Source organism: Marmota monax, unplaced genomic scaffold (genome assembly GCF_021218885.2).
Source record: "Marmota monax isolate L192 unplaced genomic scaffold, Marmota_monax_Labrador192_F-V1.1 WCK01_AAM20220418_F8-fsc00022, whole genome shotgun sequence".
NCBI lineage: Eukaryota > Metazoa > Chordata > Mammalia > Rodentia > Sciuridae > Marmota > Marmota monax.
In genome coordinates this window covers 13,161,853-13,187,329 of record NW_026695215.1, presented here as the reverse complement: position 1 = coordinate 13,187,329, position 25,477 = coordinate 13,161,853, and the positions used below count along the sequence as shown (strand labels likewise).

Here is a 25,477-nt window from a genome sequence, read left to right as displayed (position 1 = left end):
CATTTCTGCTCCATCAATATCTGAAATGAAGGGGGCCCTGGATAGAAAATATGGTTCATTTTCTTGCTTGCCTGATCGATTCATTCTTTCATTCAACAGATATTTATTGAGTATTCACTCCTTGCTAGGTACCCTGAGGACAAAAATAGACCCAAATCTCTGCCCTCCAGAAAGCATATATCCTAAATAGGTGCTTCGAGAAGACATTTGAAACTAAATCCATTCTGTGTCAGGTGGCGATAAGTGGAAAAAAATAAAATTAAATTAAACAGGGAAGTACTGAGAGAGTGCTCTTGGTAAGACTGCTGATTTAAATATGGAGCCAGGAGGGTCTCAGGGACAAGCTGAAGGAAAGAGGGGAAAGCCAAAGGTATTGACTATCTGAAGGAAGAGTCAGTGCTAAGGCCCGGAAGCAGATTCAGTGCCTGCTATGTCTGTGGAAGGACAGGGTAGCTAGAGCTGAGTGAGCCAGGAGCAAGAGCAGGCAAGGGTGGACCTGAGGGACTAGTTGTAACTTGAGCCTTTTCATTGCTGGAAAAGGATATTTCTCCTCCTGGGGGATGTGATGAATTAAGAACTTGGCGTCTGGTTTATACCGTTGCCTCCTTTGAGCTTGGCTAGCTTGAGTTCATCTCTTAGGAAACAGAGCCACGCTTAGATTCTTTCTCGTACATTTTTACCCCTGAGAAGTGGAGGACTCGGGGACTCCTTCATGAGGGTGCCTGCTGGGTGGCCAGCAAAGACCCCTAACCTTATTTTCACCCCATACGTTGCCAACCAATGTTTGAAAAATGAGTGCTGCACAACAGAATAGAAGAAATCATAATTATTCATGGAGATTTCATGAACATATTGAGATACGAGGATTTACAGTTAGAGTAGGAGATACCGCGGACACAGAGTTGTGAACAGTGAAGTTCATTTTAGTATACTCAGGGACTTTGGAGTGACACAGGCCTGGACTTGGACTATGGAAATGAATCTCATTCACTGTGGAAAGTTCAGAAAGTTCATTAAGTTATCTGGGAGTTTAGTTTTTCCACCAAGAAGAGGATAGCTGAAGAATGAAATAAAGAAAAAAGAATGGTTATAGAGATGACACAGCCCCGTGTGCCTGGTGACATGTTTTCCTTCTCCTCCCCCACCTCTTGATTTCTTCTTTGTACTGCCATATTCAAAACTGCTGCCCACAATGAATCATTATGCGATCTTAATTAATCATCCATTTTGGCACCATAGGTTTCCAACAAGGCTCTTAAACAGGGAAGCCCAGATTTGCACAGAGACCAATCTATCTAATCAGCGGGCCATTTGTGCTGCCTTATACCCTCCCGACTCTCCCAACCTCCTGCCTTGCTGGGAGGTGAGATCAAACTCCAAATGCAAAGGCACTTAACCCAGTGCTTGACCGTTGCTCATTCTTAGTGAATATTAATTTGTATGATTTTTTTCCCCTGTAGTTTTTGGAAAAATTTTATGTTAATATGTGAATTACTCATGCTATAAAAAAATAAGACAAAAACTGAGTGAGCCCCAATGGTTTGTTTTATTGATAATAATGATATAATTAAGAAGGTATTTTTATCCTTGGGTCTGAAATATTGGTATCTACTGAATGTGCATTGGGTGCTGTGAGGACTAGTATTATATGTCAGCTTGATTAGAGTTCTCAGTTACACATAAACCCCAATTTATGTGTGCTGCTGAAGACATTTTGGAGATGTGCAGAACATTTGCAATCACTTGGTTCTAAGTAAAGGAGATTGTCTTCAACAATGTGCATGGGCTTATGCCATCAGCCACAGAGTCTTAAGAGCAACACTGCTTTCCCTAGGAAGGAGGAATTCCTCCTCAAGATTGCAGTAACGGCTCCTGCCTGAGCTTCTGGACCAAGAGTCTGGCCTTCAACTTTTGCAGCTGTTAGCTGCCACAACTGTATCAGCCAATTCCTTGAAATAAATCTATATGTATGTATATGTAAATCTATATGTATTTATATGTATGTATACATATAAATCTATATGTATATATATATATATATATATGTATATACATGCATATGTAAATTATTTTTCCTGTTTCCATTTCTCTGGAGGACCCTGGCTGATACAGGTGTGTTTGAAGCCCTATTTCTTCTTCTTTCTTTATTTGGTCAATACTTCTTTATGCCTTATTGGCATGAAATGAGTTTACTAAAATAAAGCCTGAGTAGCTCTAAAGTGCATAGTCCATTGCTTTCAGCTTCCTGAAAATTTCTATTTGGTCCATCTGGGCAACCTGACCCTGGGATGAGGGATCACCCATCTACTGACAATGGCTGGCATAGCCTGAGGTTCATGGGGCACATTGCTTGGGTTCTAGGTGAACCTAGAATGAACATTAAATGTCAAGTGGACAATTTGTCTCCAAAAACACATTCATCAAGAGATCGTGGAGTTCAGACTGGTTGATTTGCTGTTCTCTATGTAGACACTCAGAGGATAAGTAGGACACAAAAACTCTGCTGTCTAAGTGAAAATACATTTGCATGGTGATGGCAGCAACCGCAATTTCTAGAATGAATGCCCAGGAAGACAAATTGCCACACGAAGAGGTATTACAGGGAGTATAAATCTGCTTTCATTTCTGCTAGTCTGTCCATAATTGTATGGAAATAAACCCCTGTTGAAAAGTGAGACTCAAAACTATGATATCATCTGAATTTAGTGTCACTGCTCTGAGCTAAAGATTTGGGTAGGTTCCAACTTTCATTTTCTGTCTCCAAGTTAATTTTTTCTGCTTTATTCCTTTTTTTCATTCTAAAGCTTTCCTTGAGGCACTTTCAGAGTTTGGGAAAAAAAAATCTTTTAGCACATTTCCAATGCACCATTTTCTTATTGTATATCTCATTATGTGTACTCTTCAGTCAAAGAATGTAAGAATAGCTTCCTACAAATTTGGCTATCAGATACTTACAAGAAATGGCAGGGGCAAATCCCACTTCTAGAAAATAAATCAACCTAAGACCATAAGCCAGCAATAACCTGCTAAGAACTAGCTTCCCTTGGGAAGACCAGAAAGGCTTCCGGTAGGTAATGAGAGCAGAAACTTGCAAGAGCTAGTTGATGGCCAACCTGCACTGCTTCTCAGATGGTGGTAACTCACCCTGGCCACAAAAGCTTCAGACTGAGCGAGCTAAGATATCTGGCCAGGGACAACAGAGCTGTCACCTCAAAAGCCCTCTCCCTCCACATCACCAATTTGTAATTCCTGGAACACTCTCTTTTGGCAGAGTTACTTTCTGATTCTCACATTGTTTTACTTTTGCTTATCCCTTCAAATGGCTTCTCTTCCCTTCTGTCTTATTTTTTTTTTTCTATTTTCCACAGTTATTCCTTCTAACTTGCTTTTCTTTCAAATGTGAATTTCCTATATATTTTTTTTTGCCTTATTTCCCCTTTGCATTTTAACCTCTTGTTCTTCACTAGTTCTTTGTATTTCTTTTTTCCTGTTCTTAATTCTTCCTCTCCCACTGATTCCTTGTGGCTTTAATCATTGCTTAGGGGCTTAAAATCACCTAGTGACTGACATTTTTTCTCACTGAAAGGAGAAGGACTTATGACCTTGAGGAAAACGAGCTACAAAGACTCAACACATTCAATTCACAGTGTAATTCTTTCCTTTCTTCCCTGTGCGTTTGCCTGGGATTAGAGATGGACGGCTTACTGCAACTCACAATGGCAAAGCACTTCAGGGCTGACTTCTCAGCTTTGAAACCACATGACAAGGTGTATCTGAGCTCCTATGTTTACACTGATTGCTAGAATTTTAAAATTGCCCTTTACTAGAAAAAGCTTACTCAAGTGAGCCTGGAGGGAAAATGCCATTTTACACTATGATGAACCAACCCAGTCTCCTCGGTCCTTCAGGGGCCTTCGTTCTCACCCCACCCTCACTCCTATACCTTCATTTATTTTTTTTTTTCACCTGAAACAGAAGTTCACAAATGGGCTCCTCAGAGAGGGTGCAGGAAGAGCTCCAGGTCACCTGGGCCACAGGCTGCTGAGATGGCTCCTTACAATGCCATCCACCAAGCAGGTCCCCTTGGGTGACTTGATCAGAAGTAAGATCTTTACAAAGAACAGTAAAATAGATTCTTTAGGACCATACATACGATGTCATCATCTGGCATTAGAAAATATCAGATTGCCACCAAAACATCAAATACATGTGACGCAGAGATTTCACGTTAGCTCCATGTAACACTTAGGTATGAGCTATACTTTTAAAAAAATCATTCTTGTTTTTATAAGTTGGGCTGTGGATTTGCTTTACCTTTCGGTGTTTCTGGAGGAGCAGGAGCGCATACCTAGATGACAAGCGCTCAGAGTCATCCCCTGCCATGAGGCAGGATCTGTTAGGTCCCCACTACTAAAGGATACTTGTGGTCGAAGCCATACCACATCCTGAAGAGCCGAGCGCTCTCCGTCTTTGTCACATTTTTATCCAAGTTATTTGCTCCCTGGAGAGAGACAGAGACCATAGAAAAAGGCATTGGATAGTCAAATATATTTTAATATAAAAATACATGTCCAACTAAACTAAATTTAACCATATTAAAAAAAAAAAAACCTTTGTAAGTATAAGCATTTTTTCTTAAATGATGGAGATTCTGCCAAGCAAATTAGCTCATAGATCTTGCTGTGTGGATGAGACTTCTGGGATAATTCAACATTTACTTCTCTTAATAATCCTAATTTTATTAAAGAGGTAAGAAATGCCACTTTTTTGACTTCAATAAAAATGACATTTCTGTCAGATGGCCATTATGGGAATTTTGCTGTTTACTTTTATCAAATTTGGAACGAGTGGCATTTATTTATGGATTACTGAAAGGTCAAGGCTAAAGAAATGATAACAGTCTAATAATTGTTCCACAAGTTTCCACTCATTTTCCTTTTGACAGATCACTACCAAGGGCTGATATTTGATATCTTGCTGTTTAGGTGATGAAGAGTTTTCAAAGAGATAGTCCTGATGAGGGGGCGGGGGAGAGGGGGTGCTGCTGTGAGAACTGAATGTGTGTGTCCCTTCTCCCTTCCACAAGGGCTGTAAAGAAGGGAAGAGGAAAAGAAAATTAATGACAAAAGAGAAAGCGAAAATATGTGATGGTGTTCACATAAGCGTGGAAGACGAAAATGTGAGAAAGTGGAAAGAAGGTGAAAAAATTCTGTGAACTTTAGAGAGAGATGATAAAAAATTTCAGTCTGGGGAGAATGTTCAGTAGCATATTCAGAAAAGGGAATTCCCACAGATTCCAATTATAATGATCTCTGCTGTTAAAAGTCCTTGTATCTTAATGTGAATTTTTGCTTTTTCTAGACCCCCAATTTTTATCCCCAAATCATACCATGAGTTAGCCCCGTTCCCAGGTGGCCATTCTTCTGAGGACTTGATACATGGAAGACAATGGAAGCCCATTGGCTGCACCAAAGGCAGCTCTTCCACAAGCCAGGCTGATTTGCTTTCATTTTATTTTACTTTTTTTTTTTTTTAATTTTGGCTTTTTCCCAGCCAGTTCCAATATCAGTTGATGATAAATAGCTGAACATAAAGGGCTGTATTCTGTCCTCTGAAACATGTGTACCAGCAGATGCTGTGGTCCATCTCTCACAAATGAAATGGGAATATGAGAAAGTAAAGCGGGGTCTATTTTTAGCCAGCCATTTATCCTTTGTCTAAAATGGTTGCAGCAGAGACTCACAGAGAAATTAAAATTCCAACTTTTCATTGCTCTTCTCATGGGTGAAGACCTCTGGTTCTTCAAATTTTGTTGTTTCCCAAATGGTGTTCCCTAGTATGCCACTCACTGTTCACGATACTGATGGAAATGCTGTGCCAATCACTCAGGGAAGGACGAGTTGGATAGTGTTAAACAGCATTTTCAGACCCAGAACTTCTCAGAGTCTTTAATTGTTAAATGAGCATCATAAATTTTCAAGAGGGAAGTTTTTCTCAAACTTACTTGGACATGAAATCAATTCCATGTTTCCATTTCTTACTGTGGGACACCAATTATTAGTCTTATTATTTTTTAAAATTCTGATAGAGCTAAAATGCCATGCCTTCCTATCTAAAGTTAGAATGCATTCATATTTCCCCCCAAAAGGAAACCCCTTTGTCTGGATATCCCTTCCTCTTTCCCTGCACCTATCTCTATTTCTTTCCCACCAAAGGTGTTGAATTTGCAAAATGACTGCTGCACAGAGATTTTCTTCATCATCTTGCAACATCTGTAACTTATTTCTGGGCCACCATCCCCCAACTGCATGTTGAATTTCAGCCACTGGCAGAACAAATCTGCTCACAGTGAACCAAACTAGTTAGAAAAGCGCTGGGATGACAGTGGGAACTATTCCCACCCACCCCCCACCCCCCACCCCCAGCCTATTTTTTCTTTTGTTTAAGACAAATAAGGACTTATAGAGTGTTGTTTATCAACAGGCAAGGGTGATTTTTGACAGCTGATAATGTCTACTGACGACAAGATGCAAGATTTGAATAAAACTGATAAAAAGGAGTGCCAGCAAATTTCCTTTTTGTTTGTTTTTCTGTAAGGAGGGTGCTGAGCGGTGAAGTCTCCTGGCAGTCAGGAGCCCCGCATTCTAGCACCGCCCCCTGCAGTTGCTCAGCTGAGTGACATGGGCAATAATGCAGTCTCCAGCTATTGAGCACTCATCAACACTAGTTAGCAAGCTAGGGACATTATCCAGCCACTAATTTTTTCATTCATTACTTTTCAGTTCTCACCGCAACCTGTCAAGGTGGGGTGTGTTACCACTACTTGCACAGGAGAAGCCTGAGAGCTGAAAGAAGAGAAGTCAGCTCCAAGTCATACGGATAAAGGTAACAGAGCTGGAATTGCAGTCTAGAACCTCTGGCGTCCAAAGACGATGTCTTTTCTGCAGCATCTCAGGTTTTAAATGTTGGAAAGCACAGGCATTTTTAATCAGCTGACTAAACTCACAGGGCTGCAGTTTTCTTGTCCGTAAAATGAATTGAGAAAATTGGGTTGGTCTCTAACTTCCTAAAATCATATGGAAATACTATAAATATTTATATTTATATATACACACAGTATATATATGTGTGTGTGTGTGTGTGTATGTACTATATATAAAATATTATGTATGTGTGTATGTTTGTGTGTATATATATATATATATTCATTTATTTATAATTTTTTTTCTAGTACTGTGGATTGAACCCAGGGGTACTCTACCACCGAGCCATATATCAAGCTCCTTTTATTTTTTTAAATTTTGAGACAAGGTCTTGCTAAGTTGACCAGGCTGGCCTAGAATTTGCAATCCTCCTGTCTTGGCCCCCTGAGTCTCTGGGATCACAGGTGTGATGGCATTGCTGTGTGCCACCGTGCTGGACGAGGTAACACTTCCTGAATCCTTACCATTAGCCAGGTGGTATTCTAAGTGATCTGGGTATGTTAACTCTTCAGATTCTCACAATAATATGGTAAAGGATGTTCTGTTATTATTCCTGTTTTACAGATGACGAAACCGAGGCACCTGGGGAGTGCAAAGCTTTCCAAGCAAACCTGTCATGCCTCTCAGCAGCCAAGATTCCTCCCCTCTAAATGGAGCTCCAGGTGTCAGCAGGGCTCAAAGTGGGGCAAAAGTCTTAAGTTCTCAGGGAGATGAGGTCAGGATAGTGCTGTGCTCTTAGAGACTGAGATGGAACAGCCATGTACCCTCACATCTTTACTTGGGTGACTGGAGAAGTCCTTCATTTCACTACTTTGTAAAGAAATATACTGGGTTCCTATTAGAACACAAGATCGAGAAAGAGCTTTCTCTCTGGTGGGGGAAATTTCACTGATGACCCAGTGTTGACTTTTCTGCTGATCCTAGTTAAAAGTTTCAGTGTATGTCTTAAATATCTGTTGGCCCAGTTCTGGATCCATTCATTTATTTCTCTGAAGTTATTGATGACTTAATAACTTGGTTATGAAAGGCCATCAATAAATGAGTAGAAATAAATGAGTTAGTCTAGTGTGTACCCAGCTTGTGCACTGGGGGTTGAAGATAAATGTGCCAAAGGAAGGCCAGGCTTTGCAGCCCTGTGGACAAGGAAGTTATCTGATGAGGCAGCACAGAGAGCAGGTCCCCGGGTGGGTCCAGATGGGCAGAGGACAGCAGGTGGCTTCAATCTATCTGGATTATTCTGAAGTAGAGATCAGCTCACACCTCAAGGACAATGGATGTGAGCAGTAATCAGAAGAATCTGGAACTTGGTGGTATTTTCCTTTATCACCAATATTTCTTCTCTGTGAGATTCCTTTAGTCCAGAGGGAGAGTGATGTGCATGGTGGGGCAAACAGGAATCTGGAAACTTCCTCCATTTAGTAATAATAGTACACTTACCACCTCTGTTTTGTAGCTGTAAATGGAAACTGGAGATACAAGTGTGTTGAATCTCAACTTTTATTTGCCTTGATGTTTCTAAGAAGCAGAAGTTTTGATATATGTGGGATTTCTGGCTCCTTTATTATCCTCTATTTCTGGAAACATTTAAAAATGACTGGGCCATTGGATATCTTTCTTTATTCCCCTTAAACCAGAGATTGGGACCAGCGATTGGGAAAATGACTGGGCACAGTAGAAAGGGGCTGGTTTTCTTTTTAATGACCCACCTCATGCTTAGCAGCCCCCAGAGAAGGAAAACTATAATGGTACTCTTTAATTTGGACTTATTTGAATCCCTGAGAGTAAACTAAGGGCTCTTGCCAGAAGTTTGTGAAAACCAGACACTGAAGCAAGAAGGGATTGTTTGTTGCATTAATTTTAATAAAAAGAATGAAGCAAATGTAAATACATTCCTCTGTCAGTATTCAAATAGGGGGCCCTTGCTGAGTGAGCTGGATAAACCCTGTTCTAAGGTAATCACATGGGGCTTGCTCGTTACCTCAAGGGGATACAAGGGATTATGGGCGAAAGGCAAGATTTTCCTTTATATTCCTCCAGATTTCATATTTAATATTAATGTCAGTGAAAGTTGAGTCGAATGATAGCAAAGGCAAATGACTATCATAACAAACCCACAGGAGCTCCTTCTGGGTTCCCAAGCACTTGGGTAGTATGTGTGATGTGGGAATGCAGTCCTTAGTACTTTCACTTTACCATCTCCGTCCAATGTGGAGTGTGTTTATATAATAATTTCAAGTTCATTGCCATAATTTTCTAATTACCATGGAGAGAACCAGATTCTGTGCCATTAAAGGGAAAAATTTCTGGATTCTGAAGAGGAACCATAGTATAATTGAAGGGCAAAGAGGAATTTCTTAAAAAGTCAAGTCATGGATTCTTAGTGTTCAACATAGAAAGCACTTTATACAAATATTTTAACCTTTCCTGTACCCACATACATTCATAAATGTTCTCAAAAAGACAGAATCAGAAAATTCATGTGTAAGAAGGAGAACATAAAGGAGACAATCAGCCAAGCACGTATGTTAAGATGTCACAGGTATCTTTAGATATCCCACAGATAGTTTACACTACTAGGTGGGCTAAGCTCGTGGTTAAACTACAGAGAAAGAGCCCACTGTAGATGATTTGGTCTGTGTAGTAGATCTAAGATAATTCAAGGGAAAACGAATGGTTTGGGAGAACATAATAGTATGGTGGTTTTAAAACATGCATCTACAAATCCTTTGATTCTTCTCTCTTTAAAAGATAGAGGGTAATTTTCCTCTATATGGAATGTGGGCTGTACTTAATAATTCATTTCTAATGAATAAAATATAGCAGATGTAACAATATATCACATCAAAACTTAGGTCATAAAAGTGTTGTGGCTCTGCTGGTGGGACTGCAAATTGGTGCAACCACTATGGAAAGCAGTATGAAGATTCCTTAAAAAACTTAGAATGGAACCACCTTTTGACCTAGCTATCCCACTCAGTTTATATCCAAAGAATTAAAAATCAGCATACTACAGTGATACAGCCACATCAATGTTTATAGCAGCACAATTCACAATAGTTAAGGTATGGAACCAAATTAGATGTCCTTTAACAGATAAATGGATAAACAAAATATAGCATATATACACAATGGAGTATTACTCAGCCTTAAAGAAGAATGAAATTATGGCATTTGCCGGTAAATGGATGGAGCTGGAGAATATCATGCTAAGTGAAATAAGCCAATCCCCAAAAACCAAAGGCCAAATATTTTCTCTGATACTAATTCACAACAAGGGGGGGTGGGGTGAAGCTTGGGAAGAATAGAGGTACTTTGGATTAGAATGAATTGGACATTATTACCCTATGTGCATATGTGACTATCTGACTCGTGTGATTTTACATCATGTAGAACCAGAAGAATGAGAAGTTATACTCCAACTATGTATGATGTGTCAGCATACATTCTACTCTACTATAATGCATTGTGACTTCCTTCTTGCTATTTCTCTTGTACCACTTGCTCTGTGGGAATTTGGCTGCCATGTTGTGAGGACAGTCAAGCAGCTCTGTGGCAACATCCATGCATTGCCACTGAGTCTGAGGCTTCCTGCCAACATGGAAGTGGGTTCTCCAGGTCCAGTCATCTTCCAATGATGGTTACTCTAGCTTACATCTTGACTGCAATCATAAAGTGGACCCTGAGATTCTTATTCAAGGTGAATTTTCAGTTGGCTAAGTCATTTTCAAATTCCTGATCCATAAAAAATTTGAGATACAAATGTTCATTGTTTCAAGCCACTATATAGCTATAGGAAACTTACGACTACATATTGGGATTTTGAGTTCTACATATAGAAGGTAATGGAATAGGAATTGGGGAAAGGAAATAAAATGGCAATGCTTACATTTGTACAGTATTTTCACTAAGGAAACTGTTTGTGTTCTTCTGTGTTCTTCCTTGAAAGTATGTAAAAATTAATTCTGGGTCCAACATGCTGATGTTACAGACTAAAGATTGAAGATAAAGATAAAAAATTATGGAGTATAGACAAGAGAAGTTCCTACTACCTCACTGTACCTGCTTTGCAGTTCCATTACCTAGTGCCTGATTTGCATCATGATTTAATAAGTGTAATAGTTCTCACATACACCTGCACACACACTAATGGAAAATGCACCTTGGGTCTCCAGGTGCCTGCCATCTCCTAATAACAGCTCCCAGAAACACAACCACTATAGTAAAGATAAGAGTCTCACATTTAGTCTTGTATGCTATATGCATCAGAAAGCAAACCCAAACACAACAAATTCTCACCCTATAAAACCGCTTCAAAAATCACTTTCAAAATATACAGTGGCTGGCTATGGTAGACTAAGCAGCATCTTAAACATGGTGGGATTCAGGTATTGGATAGCAGGCAGCAAAAGATTATGATCTTGTGGAAAGGGGACAAATGAGTGAGCTTTATATTATCCTTTATTTTCTGCCTACAGGTTCTTTCCCAATTGAAGTGCAAGGAAGTAGGGTCCAAGCAGAGAAGAACAGGTTTTTTTTTTTTGAGCTGAGGATCTAGAGATGGGAGTTTAGATGTTGCCCAAGTGGCTGGATTTTTTAAGGCAGTGGCTCAGAGACAAGGGAATCTAGCAGACAGGGCACCAGACGTCTGTGTAGATGTTTCCCTCAGGTCCTTGGCTGTGGACCAACCTGTGCACAGGGTGAGGTCCACAAAGCCTTGCAGAGAGCAGCTGTCGTGAAGTTGAGAAATAAACGGAGAGATTAAGATCACACTGTGCTGGAAGACATTGGAGGTTAGCCCAGCCAAAATAGAAAGTCAGGTATTTAGTTTGAGGCTTCAGACGAAGTATGTTTTAGGAATAAGGACAATGTTCTAGAATAATGACCCATGCCCTAAAATTAAGCAAAATGAAAATAGTCAAAACAAGTACAAAACCGCAACTTATAAAACTAACTGCCTGACCAGATAACATCCAACACCCCTTATAGAACAATCTAGATTCCCAATAATGTAAAATTCATAATGCCCAGCATATAAAAAAACTATGAGACATGGGGGAGAGTGGGAAAGCATGAGCTAAAGACAAAAAATCAAAGGCAATCTGTAGAAACAAAGCTGGAAATGACTCAGATATCAGAATAAACAGGCAGAGGCTTTTAAAATAGCTATAAAATATGCAAAGAATTTAAAAAGAAAGATGGAAGCAATGAGCACACAGTTAAAGAGCTCAGAAACACGAGGACTATATATTAAAAAAAAAGAAAGAAAGAAAGAACGAAAGAAAGAAAGAAAGAAAGAAAGAAATTCTAGAACCCCAAGGTGTACCATCTGGAAAGAGAAGCCTACTTATATTGGTTTAAGGGCAGAACAAAGTGGTATCAAAGTTGAAAAGAGAACAATAAAAATTACAATCTTCAATTTGTAGAACACAGAAAAATAAGGTGAAAAGAACAGAAAAACGTGTCTAACTGATGTGAGAAATTAGCATAAAGTAGCGTAACTCAGACATAACTGGAACGCGAGGGGGACAGCAGAGAGACCATAGAAACCAAATGTGCTTAAGGAAACCACCCTAGAATAGTCCCCAAATCTGATTTAAATATCAACCTGGAGACCCGAGAAACTCAGTAAATCTGAATTAGGAAAAATTCAAAGCAAAGCAAAGCTGACGTAGGAGTCAAACTTCTAAACCTAAAGATAAAGGGGAAAAATCTTAAAAAGAAATCAGATTAAAAACAGGTCATATTGTGTTCAGAGAAATAAAACAAAAATCCTACTGACTTTTTATCAGGAAAAACAAATGGAGACTAGAAAACAACAGAATACAATTTCCCAAGTGTTGAAAGAAACTCACCATCAAAACACAATTCTAAAACCTGTGAAAAATGTTGCAGTAAATGAAGCAATATCTGACAGGACTAAAAAGGAGAGATAGGAACACCTCATTACAGCTGGAAATGTTATCAATAAATGATAAATAAACTAAAGGGGCTGGGTTTGTGGTTCAGTGGTAGAGCACTTGCCTGGCATGTGTGAGCTACTGGGTTTAATTCTCAGCACCGCATATAAACAAAACAAACAAACAAACAAATAAATAAAATAAAGGTCCATCAGCAACTATAAGTAAATAAACTAAAAAGAAAAGAAAAGAATCCACTGGACACAATTGCACTTATTGAATATCACAACTATATTGTGCAGTTGTTTGGGGTGGTATTCAAACCGTTGCCAGAATACACATGTTTTTCCAACTACATATAAAATGTTTACCAAGATAGACCAATTTGAACTGTCAGAAAAAAAACTTCAATCCATTTCAAAAGACTGAAATTTTACAGATTACTATAAGGTCCAAACTCTTTACCTTAGCCCACTTGATCTATAGGGTAGATCAATTGCTTTAGAGGTCCCAATTTTTCATCCCTCCCTGTATCCCTATTCTTTTCCTTGTAACTTGGCAGTGCTTTGGCCAAAAAGGAGTTTGTCTATTTATATACCTGTTTTCTGGGATGGCCTTGTAACTTTCTTTGATCAATAGAGTGTAGCAGGAGTGCCAGTGTATCAGTTCTGAGCCTCAAGAAACCTTGCTTGTTTTTGCTGACATTCTTGCCCTCTGTCTTTTCCAGGAGAAAGACATGCTCAGGGTTGCTCATTCATCTTTAGAGGAGATGAGAATTATGTGGAACACAGCCCAGTCTCCTAACTCATCCCAGTTAAGGCTCTCCTGGACCAGCCAAAAGCCATCCAACTCCAGATATGTGAGCAAGCCCAGCTAACACGGGTAGAGTTAACTAGCCAATCCTTGGTTGACCATGACACATAAAATGAGTCCAAACTAGAGCAGTCGAATTCCACACACTTGTGGGATAAATATTTCTTATTGTTGCATGCCTCCTAGATTTTGTGTGTTTGTTATGCAGCATTGATGTAGCAACAGATAACAGATACAATCTGGCTTCTGCCTACATCTTTGATTCATATGCTGTAATGCTCCCTGTGGCTTTCTCTCCTATACTGGCATCTTTGCTGTTTGTCACACAGGATGGGAATATTCCTTCCTGGGGGACTTTGTACTGTCTGAAATGTTCTTCCTTTAGATATCTACATGAACAAGAATTTTAGACTGGCTAGCTGCTCAGTCCTTGCCTGGAGGAAGTAGCAAGAAGAGAGACCATGGAATTAGGATCCCTCCTACTGCAAGGCAACAGTCAGTTCCACTGTAAATGAAGCATGAATACACTGTTTTAGGTACATCCTAGATGATGGACTAATGCCCTCAACTGAGTAGAGGGTGAAAGGAAGGACTCCACATTGAGGTAATCAGAGTAGAGGACCAGGAATGTGCTCCAGTCCATGGAGATGAGAATACTCTTGGTTTTCTCGTTAGGACTGGGAAGGTAGACTGACCAGGAGTAACAGGGACAGTAAAAGGAAAAGTGATTACTTAAATGTTACCTTATTGGGAAGAGAGGTGTTAAGGTTGAGCTGTGACGTGTCCCCCAAAAGTTTGTGTGTGAGACAATGTAAGAAAGTTAGAGGTGAAACAATTGGGTTATGAGAGCCTTAACCTAATCAGCACATTAATCCACTTGAATGGATTAACTGGGTGGTGACTGTAGGCAGGTAGGGTGTGGCTGGAGGAGGTGGGCCACTGGGGTCATGCCTTTAGGGTATATATTTTGTCCCTGGCAAGTGGAACTCTGCCATGTCCTGAGATGCTTTCTACCTCCAAGTCCTCTTGACATGATGTTCTGTCTCACCCTGGAGTTGGCCATCTATGCACTGAGACCTCTGAAATTGTGAGTCCTAAATAAACTTTTTCTCTCCTAAAATTGTTTTTGTCAGGTCTTTGGTCTCAGTGATGTCTAAACTGACTGATACAAGAAGAGACCAGGGTTATGGACTGGACATTTGCCCATGGACGGCATGTAACAAGGGGACTGTGAGGGTAACTCAGCTTTGGCTTTTAGTCCTGGCTCCAAACATCAGTGATTTGTTATGTTTGGAAGGTTCCTCTTTTAAGCTTCAATTTCATCCTTTATAAAATAGGCTCCAGTAGTCTTGATTGGTCAAGGTAAAGATGAGGTGATTTTAATCTTATATGTAAAATATATACAAAGGGTTCACTAAGGTGTAGCTGCCACCTTCGTTAACTTGCTCTTCTTCTTGGTTATTCCGGCTTTCTAGAACATGGAATAGTAGAATCTACTGGTAAGATAAATGTATGGAATTTGGTCCTATATAGTGAAAAATTAGTAGGGGGGTGCTTTGAGATGTATAAGGTATAAATAAATACAGCTCAAAATAACTCAACATTAGCAAAGGAAAACCCAAAGTATTTGCTCTGAAATATTCATTTTGGCTTTTATCAAAATGCCACTAATTTCAATATTCTGATAATTGTTCAATGTGTGGCATGGATAAGTAAGCTGAATTATTCTTTTCTCTATAAATTTATTAGGACTTTTAAAAAAATGTTGGCAATGAAAAAGGAGATTTTACTTGATGGCCCAGCTGACCCCACCTTCTGGTAATGAATCTCTTCTCCTCCCGAACCTGTTTATATTTGTAGCTCTTGCACCTCTGGATGGCCCTGAGTAGGCAGTGTTAGTGCCTTTATCTGGCCTCTTTATCTGGCCTCCCAGTCTCAGAGGTAATCTAGGTGAAGGTTCTCTGGGGGTTGGCCAATCAACCCTTGCTTGCCTTATTCATCATATTTTGACAGGTACTTCATTGTGTCCCTTTTGAGCCCTCATCTTTCTGGTGGAGAATCCTGGTCCTTTAATCCCCATCACTCTGGTAGCTGTACCCCCCTCTCAGCAATTTCGGTTTCCTTTCACTGGACCTTTCTGAGCTCTGCTCTGACTTCCTTGAGCAGCAGTGACCAGAACTGATCCACCAAGCTTACACACTACATCACACACACACACACACACACACACACACACATGGAGGACAACCCAAGCCAGAATTTCAATGAAGGGATTATGGGAAGCAAAAGAAAATTGGAAGTTAACATGAGGAAAAAAATCACAGAGAAACAAGCACTGTGCTAAAAAACGACATTATGTTAGAAATGATGAAAGTTAGCTTTATCGTAACAGTGGACAGTGAAGTGGGAAGAAAAAACAAAATATTACAAAGGATTAGTTCTACTATTTTCAAGCTCTAAATTGCCAAGGGTGCCCACCACATGTAGAATAAAATCAGGCTCACCACTTTGACCTGGGTGCTGGCTCCTGTCCATGTCTCCCACTTCATCTCCATCTGCTCCCGCCATGCTAACTCAGTTCCAGCCATACTGGCCTTCTTGCTGCTCTTGGGTACACCAACCCATCGTGACCCCAGGGTCTCTGTCTGGTGCCCCAGATCTTACATGGCCTGCTTCTGCACATCATTCAGCTCTCTGATCAAATGCCACCTTCTCAGAGAGGCCCACCCTCCCTTGCCAACAGCCTCCCCTCCATTCTCCATCTCGACTGCTCTGTGTTGTCCTCCTCTGAACCTAAACTACATAGCTGTTTACCTTTCTCACCAGTGTCCCTCATTAGAATAAAAGCTCTGCAAGAGAGAAGACTTTTGAAATGACAACTGCCAAATCCTGTTCACGCCTGGATTAGGACCTGACCGTGAGTGGTGTCAGTAATTAGGGGTGGGAATGAATGATGTGCACTTGCTAAGAGTGGAAATTCTGGAGCCAACTTGTCTGCTCAGACTTCATTTCTGCCTTCTGTGTGCCCTTGGTCAGGTCATTCTCTGTGCACAATCTCCTTACGTGTAAGATGAGGACAATAATGGCACCCACTTGGGGGGGTATCTTGGAAACCAAGTGAAGCAATACATGAAAGGTGCTTAGAACTATGTTAAAAATATTACAAGTTTAGATCCCAAAGTTTATTTATTTCACTTCCCACAAGCAGAACAAGAATAGGTGCTGTGGCCCTCAACAAATAGGCACAGGTAATTATGCATGTTTATTCTTGATCTTGAGCATGCACAGTCAGTAATGGTCATAACTACTTGTGAAAGATTTAGCTTTTGGTTAGTTAAGAATAGGACCTTGTATGTATGACATGTCAAAATACATTCTACTGTCATGTATAACTAAAAAGAAGAACAACAACAAGAAGAGAATAGGATTTTTTTTTAAGAACAAAGAATAGCCTTTGATGAGTACAAAGATTAGTTTCCTGGTTAATGCAAACCTAGTTTAATAAATGCAAATCAAGTGGAAACATGCATTCTTAAGAATTAGGGTTATATTCTGGGGTCTAACAGAACCAGTGGTGCTGATAATAAGTAAGTGACAGGCAAATGAGGGCAGATGGGGTCTGGACAGACAATTTGGAAAAATAAAACCAGTCCTGGAGTGGATATTGGAAAAAGGTACACTCAGGCATGGTTTGTAGGCTGCAAATTAGAGCAACCACTTTGGGAAGCAGTATGGACATTGCTCAAAAGACTAGTAATGGAACAACCATATGACCCAGCTATTCCACTCCTCAGTATTTATCCAAAAGAAATGAAATCAGCATGCTCTAGTGTTGCATGCATATCAATGTTTACAGAAACACAATTCAGCTATGTTCTGGAACCAGCCCAGGTGCCTGTCAACAGAGGAATGGATAAGGAAAATGTCGTATATAGACACAATGGAGTTTTCACTCAGCCATAAATTAGAATAAAATTGGGTATGTCATTTTCTGATAAATGGGTGGAACTGGAGAACATCATGCTAAGTGAAATAAAAAAAAAGTCAAGGATCAAATGTTCCCTCTCATATGCAGAAGCTCGAGAGAAATTAGGAAGTAAAAAAATAAAAAAAGAGAGGATCCTATGAAAATAGAAAGGAGAAGAGTGGAGTAGAAGAAAGGGATAGAGGGGAAGGAAGGTGAGGTGGGAGAGGGAACTGTGGAATGACATTGACCAAATTATGCTACATGCACATATGAATATATCACAGTGAATTCCGCTTTTATGTGTATTTATAAAGCACCAATAAAAAACAATAAATAAATGGAAGAAAGAGCAATAGAGTAGATGAAGGGGATCATGGGGAGACAGGAGGGGAGGGAAAAGTGGAAGTATTAATGATTGAAATGCAGCAAACTACACACACACACACACACACACAACTAGTAATATGACTAGTATATGCTTATCCACTGGGATAACTGAGTCACATGGTGGTTCCATTACTAGTCTTTTGAGGAATATCTGTAGTTCTTTTCAAAGTGGTTGTACTAATTTGCAGTCTACCAACCATGCAGCGTACCTTTTTCCAACATCCTCTCCAGGACTGATGTTTTTTTGTTTGTTTGTTTTCCCAAATTGTCTGTTCAGACCCCATATACCCTCATTTTCCTGTCATCCATATATGTATAATGAGCTAATAAAAATATTCAAAACCAACTCTGTCCAGGTTGATTGACAGCCGCATGAATACCTTTGCTTGTTACTTCGGGTATGAGCCCACCCTTTCCTGACACCGACCAGTTACCCCCACATGTGGACAAAACCTCTTTCTGAAACCTAATGACCTTGGCAGTGACACATTATGGTGAACACAAACACACAGAGGCTGCTTCTTAAAAGCAAAGTTGTTTGTAAGCAGCAGCAGTTTAGTGGGAACCTGATAAATTATAATATCAGTTACTTCACACTGAGATAGTTCACTGTGTCTTTTGCAAGGGGCTCCAAGTGAGGAATGTCTTTTAAAACATAGTGACCTGTGAAGTCTTGGTACCACTAGAAGAGGCAGTATGATTTTTTTCCCCCTCTAATGATGAGAATTTAGAATGTTACTGATAATTTCTTTTCTGCCCTCTTTGGCTACCAGAAAGCTCACTTACAGATCCATGACAGCAAGGATATTGGCCCTTCAATTTGCTTATTCCTGATTCTCCTTACCCTCTCTGGGCTTGGTTTTCTTTATTAATCCTTCATTATTATTATTATCTGAATTCTAAAATTCTTTATAAATATGTTACTGTTACTTAGTTATATGTAGTGGTATAAATTCCCTCAAATCTTTTATGAAATTAAATGGATTTAGCTTAATTAAATTGGGTAGTTTTCATAAACATAATTTCCCCTGATTGTTAGAATAGTCTGGAGAGGTGGGCATTGTTATCATTCACATTGTGCAGACAGAGAAACTGAGACTCAAACTGTAAAAAAGTTGTCTAAGATGCAAATAACCCATAGTGTTCATGGTTCTAGATTCTATTGCCCTATTTCTCTAACAACAACAACAACAACAATCAAAGAATACCTTTCAATGCTGAAATATCTTCAGAGAAGAGTTATTACCGAATTAACAATGGCGAACTTTGTTTTTAAAGCATCACATGAATGAACTAAAATAAAATACTTCAAATTGTAAAAGGATGGTGTTAGGCTAGCAGGAAATTTTTACCAATAATTATATGTGATTGCAAAGTTTGAGGCACTTAGAGGAAGACAAAGAATTTTCTTATTCTTTTAAAGAAAAAGGTGTATGAGAAAAACAAGATTTAGATGAAAGTTTTGCTTGAAGGCAGGGGAATAGATTATTTGACCTGTACAAGATGAAAATGTTTTTCAAAATTCAGCCACTACCGGACCTTACTTGCTGCCAGGCCTGGAAATGGGCTTTGATCTCCTTCCTAAGGTCACCAAACTGGCCCTACTCCCAGTGCTTTGGGCACCCCTGCTGGGCTCAGCCCTGCAGTTAGTTGTGTATCCTGGGCAATGAGACCTGAAAACAGCACAGCCTGGCCCTGTAACACAGGAGACAACAAAGTCCAAGCGCTTGAGAGTCAGGTTCAGGGCAACTTATTTTCTCAGCTTTTTCTGCAGTGCACAGGCTCCTTCCTTCTTTCTACCTGTGTGAACCAGGAAAACAGCTTCCTGCTCATAAACACCAAGGAGCTGTGCCTCATTAACTGTATTGTGGGGAAAACCCCCATGAAAACAAAGCAAGGTAGCTTGTCCTCAAATTCACACATGATCATAACGTGATTAATTAGCAACATCACATACTGACAACATTATCCCAACAACATCTGCTTACTTCCAATTGCAGAAAAAGGTATAACATTTCCACACATTTGTTCCTCTGTTTTAAGCATCCAGGTAAATATGGCTAATGCAACATTGACATTATCAGTTTCAAATCCAGAGTCTGGAGAATAACTTTTCTCTCCTCGAGGGAATAGCACATCGTTCTGAACAATTTTCTGAAAGGATGTTTAGGTCTCTGTGGATAATAATCATTGCTCAGTTAAGTCAGGAATGGATCACCTAGATAGTTTTGCAGGCTCCTGCCTGTTTCAGCATTTCTGTAACTTATACCTGATTAATGAGAAGCCATGTGGGAGGAACAGGTCTATTTGTTGTGTGCTCAACATGAACTGGATAGGTTTTGAGTAAATTCACTGAGATCACTAAGCTAGCAAGTTGCTGGGCAGGGATTTGAATCATGGGGTGCCTCATTTTAAGGGCCATGGTCTGGTTCCTACATTGTAGTTTTCAGGCTTCCTGCTGCCACAGAGAGGCTATAAGTTCATGCTAGTGCTGAGCCTTTGCATGCTAAAAATGGTCAACACCCTGAATTCCTGTGCATTCTGTTGTCTTCGATTTGTTTTATCCACAGAGGCAGCCCTGTTTAGAATGAGCTTCTTGGTTCTATGTTGGACACAAACCTGGAACAGTTCATGAAACAGAACATCTGATATCTCTAAGTACTATACATTGGCTTGTTTAACTTGCCTGAAATGAGGAGGGCTCCTCCTTCAGATTTTCGTCCAGATCCACACCAACTCTGTTAAAGAAAGCAGAAAACTGGTAAATGCCCTGCTACAGAAAGCACGAGAGCACCTTGTGCATAAGATCACCTGACCCCAAAATGATGCAAATCTAAAAAAAGACTTGGCAGAAAACCATCCTACCTTCCCTTGATCAGAAGACCCTCAAATAGATTGATGTCAAATGAGAATGTGCATAGCTGGGCCTCCGCACAGCTGGAGAGATTGAGCATCAACGGCAATTTCTTGCTCCTGTCCTTCCCAACAAGAACAGAGACCCTGAGAGCCTGGGATGGGAGCCATTGGAACAAAAGACCTCGATAGCTCTGAAACAGGGATCCAGGAGGGGAGGCAACATGGTATCACAATAGAACCCACTGAACAAACTCTCCTGGCACTGTAGGTGCCCCATCTAGAGCAGGGTTCCTGAGACAGAAAATCATATCTTTGTCCAGATGTTCAGTGAAGCTTCCCATAGGGAGGATCCAGGTTGTGGGGGCTGAGGCTTATACAAATTGGGGGGCTTTCTTCAAGGAAAGGAATACAAAAATACAAATATCAAATTGGAAACAAAAGTGACTTTTTAGAAAGAAAAATAAATTACTAAAAAACTACACATTTTTTTTTAAAAAAAGCTGGTAAATGAAATAGGCATCTCAAAATTCAGAAAAAAAACCACACACACATAATATTTTAATGAATGGTTATCACACCTGTAAAGTAATCCCTCTGTAATATTTGCTTCTATACTTTGATGCTTTCTTCACATGATAACGATTTTATGTTAGGGCGAATAGAAAGGAAAGGTATCCCTTCCTCTTGCAATATGGATCAAAATTATTGATAGCGGGGAGACGTTAGAGTTTGCTTCCTCACCCTTATGCACGCTTGCAGTGTACATCGCTATTAGGGTAATGCTCTAAAAGTGTGAGATTTCTGATCAATTTCATTTCGTGCACTTTCCATAAACAACCTGCATCACACTTATCCCTCCACATCTCCCTTATTGAATGTATTTCTGGATTTCCATTTTGACAGGGCATCAATGAGAACTGAATTTTTCACATCTCGTGACTGGAAGAATTTTCTGTCGCCTCTTCTAGCTCAGTGCATTTCCAACTTTGTTTTTCCTCCACTGCCCACAGACTTCTGATGCCAGGTGCCAAAGGACACATTCATATTTAATTCAGTTTTTGTGCACTATTTCTATAAACCATTCCTTCCCTGGGATGGCCAGCAGTGACTTATAGAAGGCCCATACAAATGTGTGCCATTCAATCCAAACAAAGTGCTGTCCCAGTCCAACTTCCCCTGAGTTGGAGCCCCTCAGGGCCCACAGCCCTCTAAGCAGAGGAGGACGAGGGAGGGGAGGCCATAATGGAAAGAAACAGCAGCTGAACTCCACCGTGTTTAAAATATATTCGTTTTGCAAATATTAAAAAAAAACATAGACCCTGGGAACGAAGTGCTGGGGCTCTTCCCAGGCCCCTGGGAGGACTAGAGCAAGTGAGGCCCCCTAAGCTTGAACTTCCTCTCCCCGGGAGAATGTGTCTCTGGGTGGGCGGAAGGCCCCAGCCGGGGAGTCAGGCCGCTGGGCTGAGGCTCCCACAGAGTCCTTCCTCTGAAGCCACTTTGCTAAACTTTAGTCTTTCCTTCAACTACTGTCCCTCAAGGAGATCTCAATCACCCTGGTCTGCTGTCTGGGTGGGGAGGTAAAGGCAAGTTTGAAAGCCGCCACTCAGGCCCATGTGTGAACTTGAAGAGCAGTCTCCTCCTCCCTGTCACCCTCGCCCTTTCAAAAGAGTGGTTTCAACAAATTCATTTAAGAAGGGGAAATGGAAGGGATAGGGGGAAGGAAGGAAGAGGCTGCCAGGGAGGAGGGAGAAGGAGAGAGGAAGGAAGGGGGTGAGAGAGGGCCAGGAGAGTAGAAAGGGGAAGGAGAGAGTGGAAGGGCGTGAGGATGAGGCCTTCCAGGGGAGTCCAGTCCAGGTAGTGGCCATGGGGTCTGAGTGGTCTTAGTCCAAGAGTGGGGCCCATGTGTAGAGGCTACTGGCCACCCTCCCTCATAGGACTGAACAGCTCTCAGGCTTGTCTGGGGGATCTGAGCTCTCCAGCCGGTGCAGACAGTGGCCTCTGAAGCTCTCTCTATTACTGGAATAGGCCAGGTCTGCCCCTTCCAAGAGCTACCTGGCACTCAGGCTGTGAATTGAACTGAGAGTCCTGAAGCTCCTCCTGCTGCACCTGTTCAGGGCCTGTCTGTCTGGAAAACTCAAGAGAACAGAAATCAAATTTCATAAGAAACCCCAATTAAAGTCTGAGGCAGTACCGAGGTTTTCCACTAAAATGTAAGCTTTCCTCCTCAGTAGCCATCAAAGCAGACATTTCTAGTTCCTATTATCTCAGCAGCCAGATGGAACCAAGGCTTGATGGCGGCAGATTAAGTTCTTGGCCTTCCCGTGTGTGAAGCATCCCGGAGGCCTGGCTGGGAACAAGCTCTAGTGTCCTCCCTCAGTCCACTTTCTGGCAGCCCAGGGCCTGTGCCGGGCCAGTCCTGTAGCTCCTCTTGGCCTAGCACAGAATGGACCCACATCTCAAGTGGTTTCAGGAAAGAGAAGCTCTGTGAAAAACACTTGCCTCGTGGGGCAGCCAGGGTGAGCAAAACAGACATGGTCCCAGCCCTCACACGCCTGCAGGTTGGGAGTTTTAATGAGCATGTTATAAAAAAAAATTATTATAGTTTAAGTGCTGTGAGGGAAAGGCACACGAGAACCCTGCCTTCTTTCACTTGAGTTTTGGCTCCTCTTGATAAAAATCTTGCTAAAATATATGGCTTGGCTCCCTGCTTCCTTAAACACAGTGCAATGGGGTGCTCTCATCTTAACCGGAGGTCTCAGCATGGCCATTGGTCCCATAAAGTCTAACATGCGCTGCATTGTAATGATTTCTGAGAGGTGTTTGAACCTCTTTATGACTGTATTAAATGATCCCTGGCTACTATTATTTTTCCTTTTTTTTTTTAATTCTTATATTTGCCCTGGGTTAGTTAGATTGCCTTGGGTTTTCTAGCTGCAACGATATGTTAGCATATTGTTCTTATGTCCCCCCCCCCCCACCTCATGCCACCACTTCCTTTTAATTGAGCGTGGGACTAATAATGTGACAGCCAAATTTAATACATTTTTTTTAGAGACACACACACACATATAACACAAAAGAATAGAATTCAATCATTGCAGAAGGGCTTATAAAACACAGTGTTCTTTGCTTCACACCTGGACACCCCTGTTGCCTCCAAGGGCTATTTTCTGCCTTTTCTTGGTTACGAAATGTAATGGCTGATATTGATACGTCTGGCACATTCGCAAGGCATCCCCGGGGTTATGCAAACATGCCGGCAGCATCTCTCTCTCTCTTACTCAATGGTTCAAGCAAGCAAGTCAGAGTGTGAAAGAGACCTATTTTAGGGTCACCTTGCATTCACTCATTTTTATGTGTAAAAGATCACTTACACACTATGGGTTTTTGAGAGATTATTAGAAGGAAGGCAGGTTGTCATGCAGCTTGTGATGCCACATGTCTATGTGGCATCACCCCAGCTGAGGTCATGGGTGTATGGGATGAAGTCTTCCCTGCTCAATGATATCCCAGTAGTCCCTTCTCCCTCACTGTCAAGCAACCTTCTGTCCATCTGTTCTGGATACAGTGTCCCAGGCCTGGTAACTGGACTTGTCATTCTTTCTGAGCCCAGTACCCAATACTGTCCCTGAGCTCTGGATCTGCCAGTGCCTCTCCCAGTTCTGAGCTCCTTCCCTCCAAACTCCAGGCTGATGGTTTGGGCATCTATGATGCCCCACCTCCTTTCTGGAACCTCCAAGCACTGTCCCTCCCCTTCTGATCACCACTTTGGCACCCCTTCCTCGGTCTTAGATTCCCCAATCACTTGAAATTTTCAGGCTCTTGGCCCAAAGTGGCTGCCCTGCCCCAACTCTGTTCTCTGCTCCTGTGTGTGCCTGTGACCACACGGCTCTGTCTGTGGCAACCCTGCCTATCCTTGGTTCACCTATCTGGTTATATGCAGCCATGAGGGCTAACCAGTACTCTTCATTCTATGCCAGCGTTAGCTGGAATCTGAGACCTCAGGGCCACCCTGTGATTGCCAAGGGTCAGTGACACCCAGATGTGATCTGGAGAGACTGCCTGGGTTGAGAAATGTGTCTCTGTCTCCCACTTGCTGAGTGACCTGGACCATTCAGTATGCCTTGGTCTCAGTTTCCTCCCCAGTACAAAGGGAACAACAAGGGAGCCAACTTCATGGGATGGTGGTAAGGATTAAGTGAGAAAATATTTGTGAAGGGTTTCTCTTAGGACCTAGTATGTAGAAAGCTCTTAAGAAAGGCTAGCAGCAACTGTTAGCATTATTATTTTTCTTATTGTCAGTGGTGCCAGAGCTCAGTCCTGCCATGCTCATTGCTTTGTTAATTTCTGAGATAAACCCTCCTTGTCATGGGTCCTGCACTCAGTGGCCCTTGTGTTTATAACAACAGCCACCAGTGCGCCATAGGGAGTGCCCAGTGCACAGTGGGGATGTCTGCTCTCATAGTAAAACATGCCTACCAAAAAAGGGCCAGGCTTCCCAGACTGGGACTTATTTATAACCTATTAATAAGTTAATGGGATGAGAAGGCAGTAAGAACAGAAAGGGAGATATC

At 41.2% G+C, this 25,477-nt stretch overlaps 1 protein-coding gene across 1 annotated transcript in view; it reads right to left on the bottom strand.

Annotated features, from left to right (window-relative positions):
• Slc9a9 (solute carrier family 9 member A9) overlaps positions 1 to 25,477 on the bottom strand; it is a 533,806-nt gene that overhangs the window by 90,506 nt on the left and 417,823 nt on the right. The window contains exons 13-14 of the mRNA XM_058574878.1: positions 20,735 to 20,785; positions 4,422 to 4,505 (exon numbers count right to left, since the gene is read on the bottom strand). Coding sequence (XP_058430861.1) covers positions 4,422 to 4,505; positions 20,735 to 20,785 — 135 coding nt within the window. The remainder of the gene's footprint in view (positions 1 to 4,421; positions 4,506 to 20,734; positions 20,786 to 25,477) is intronic.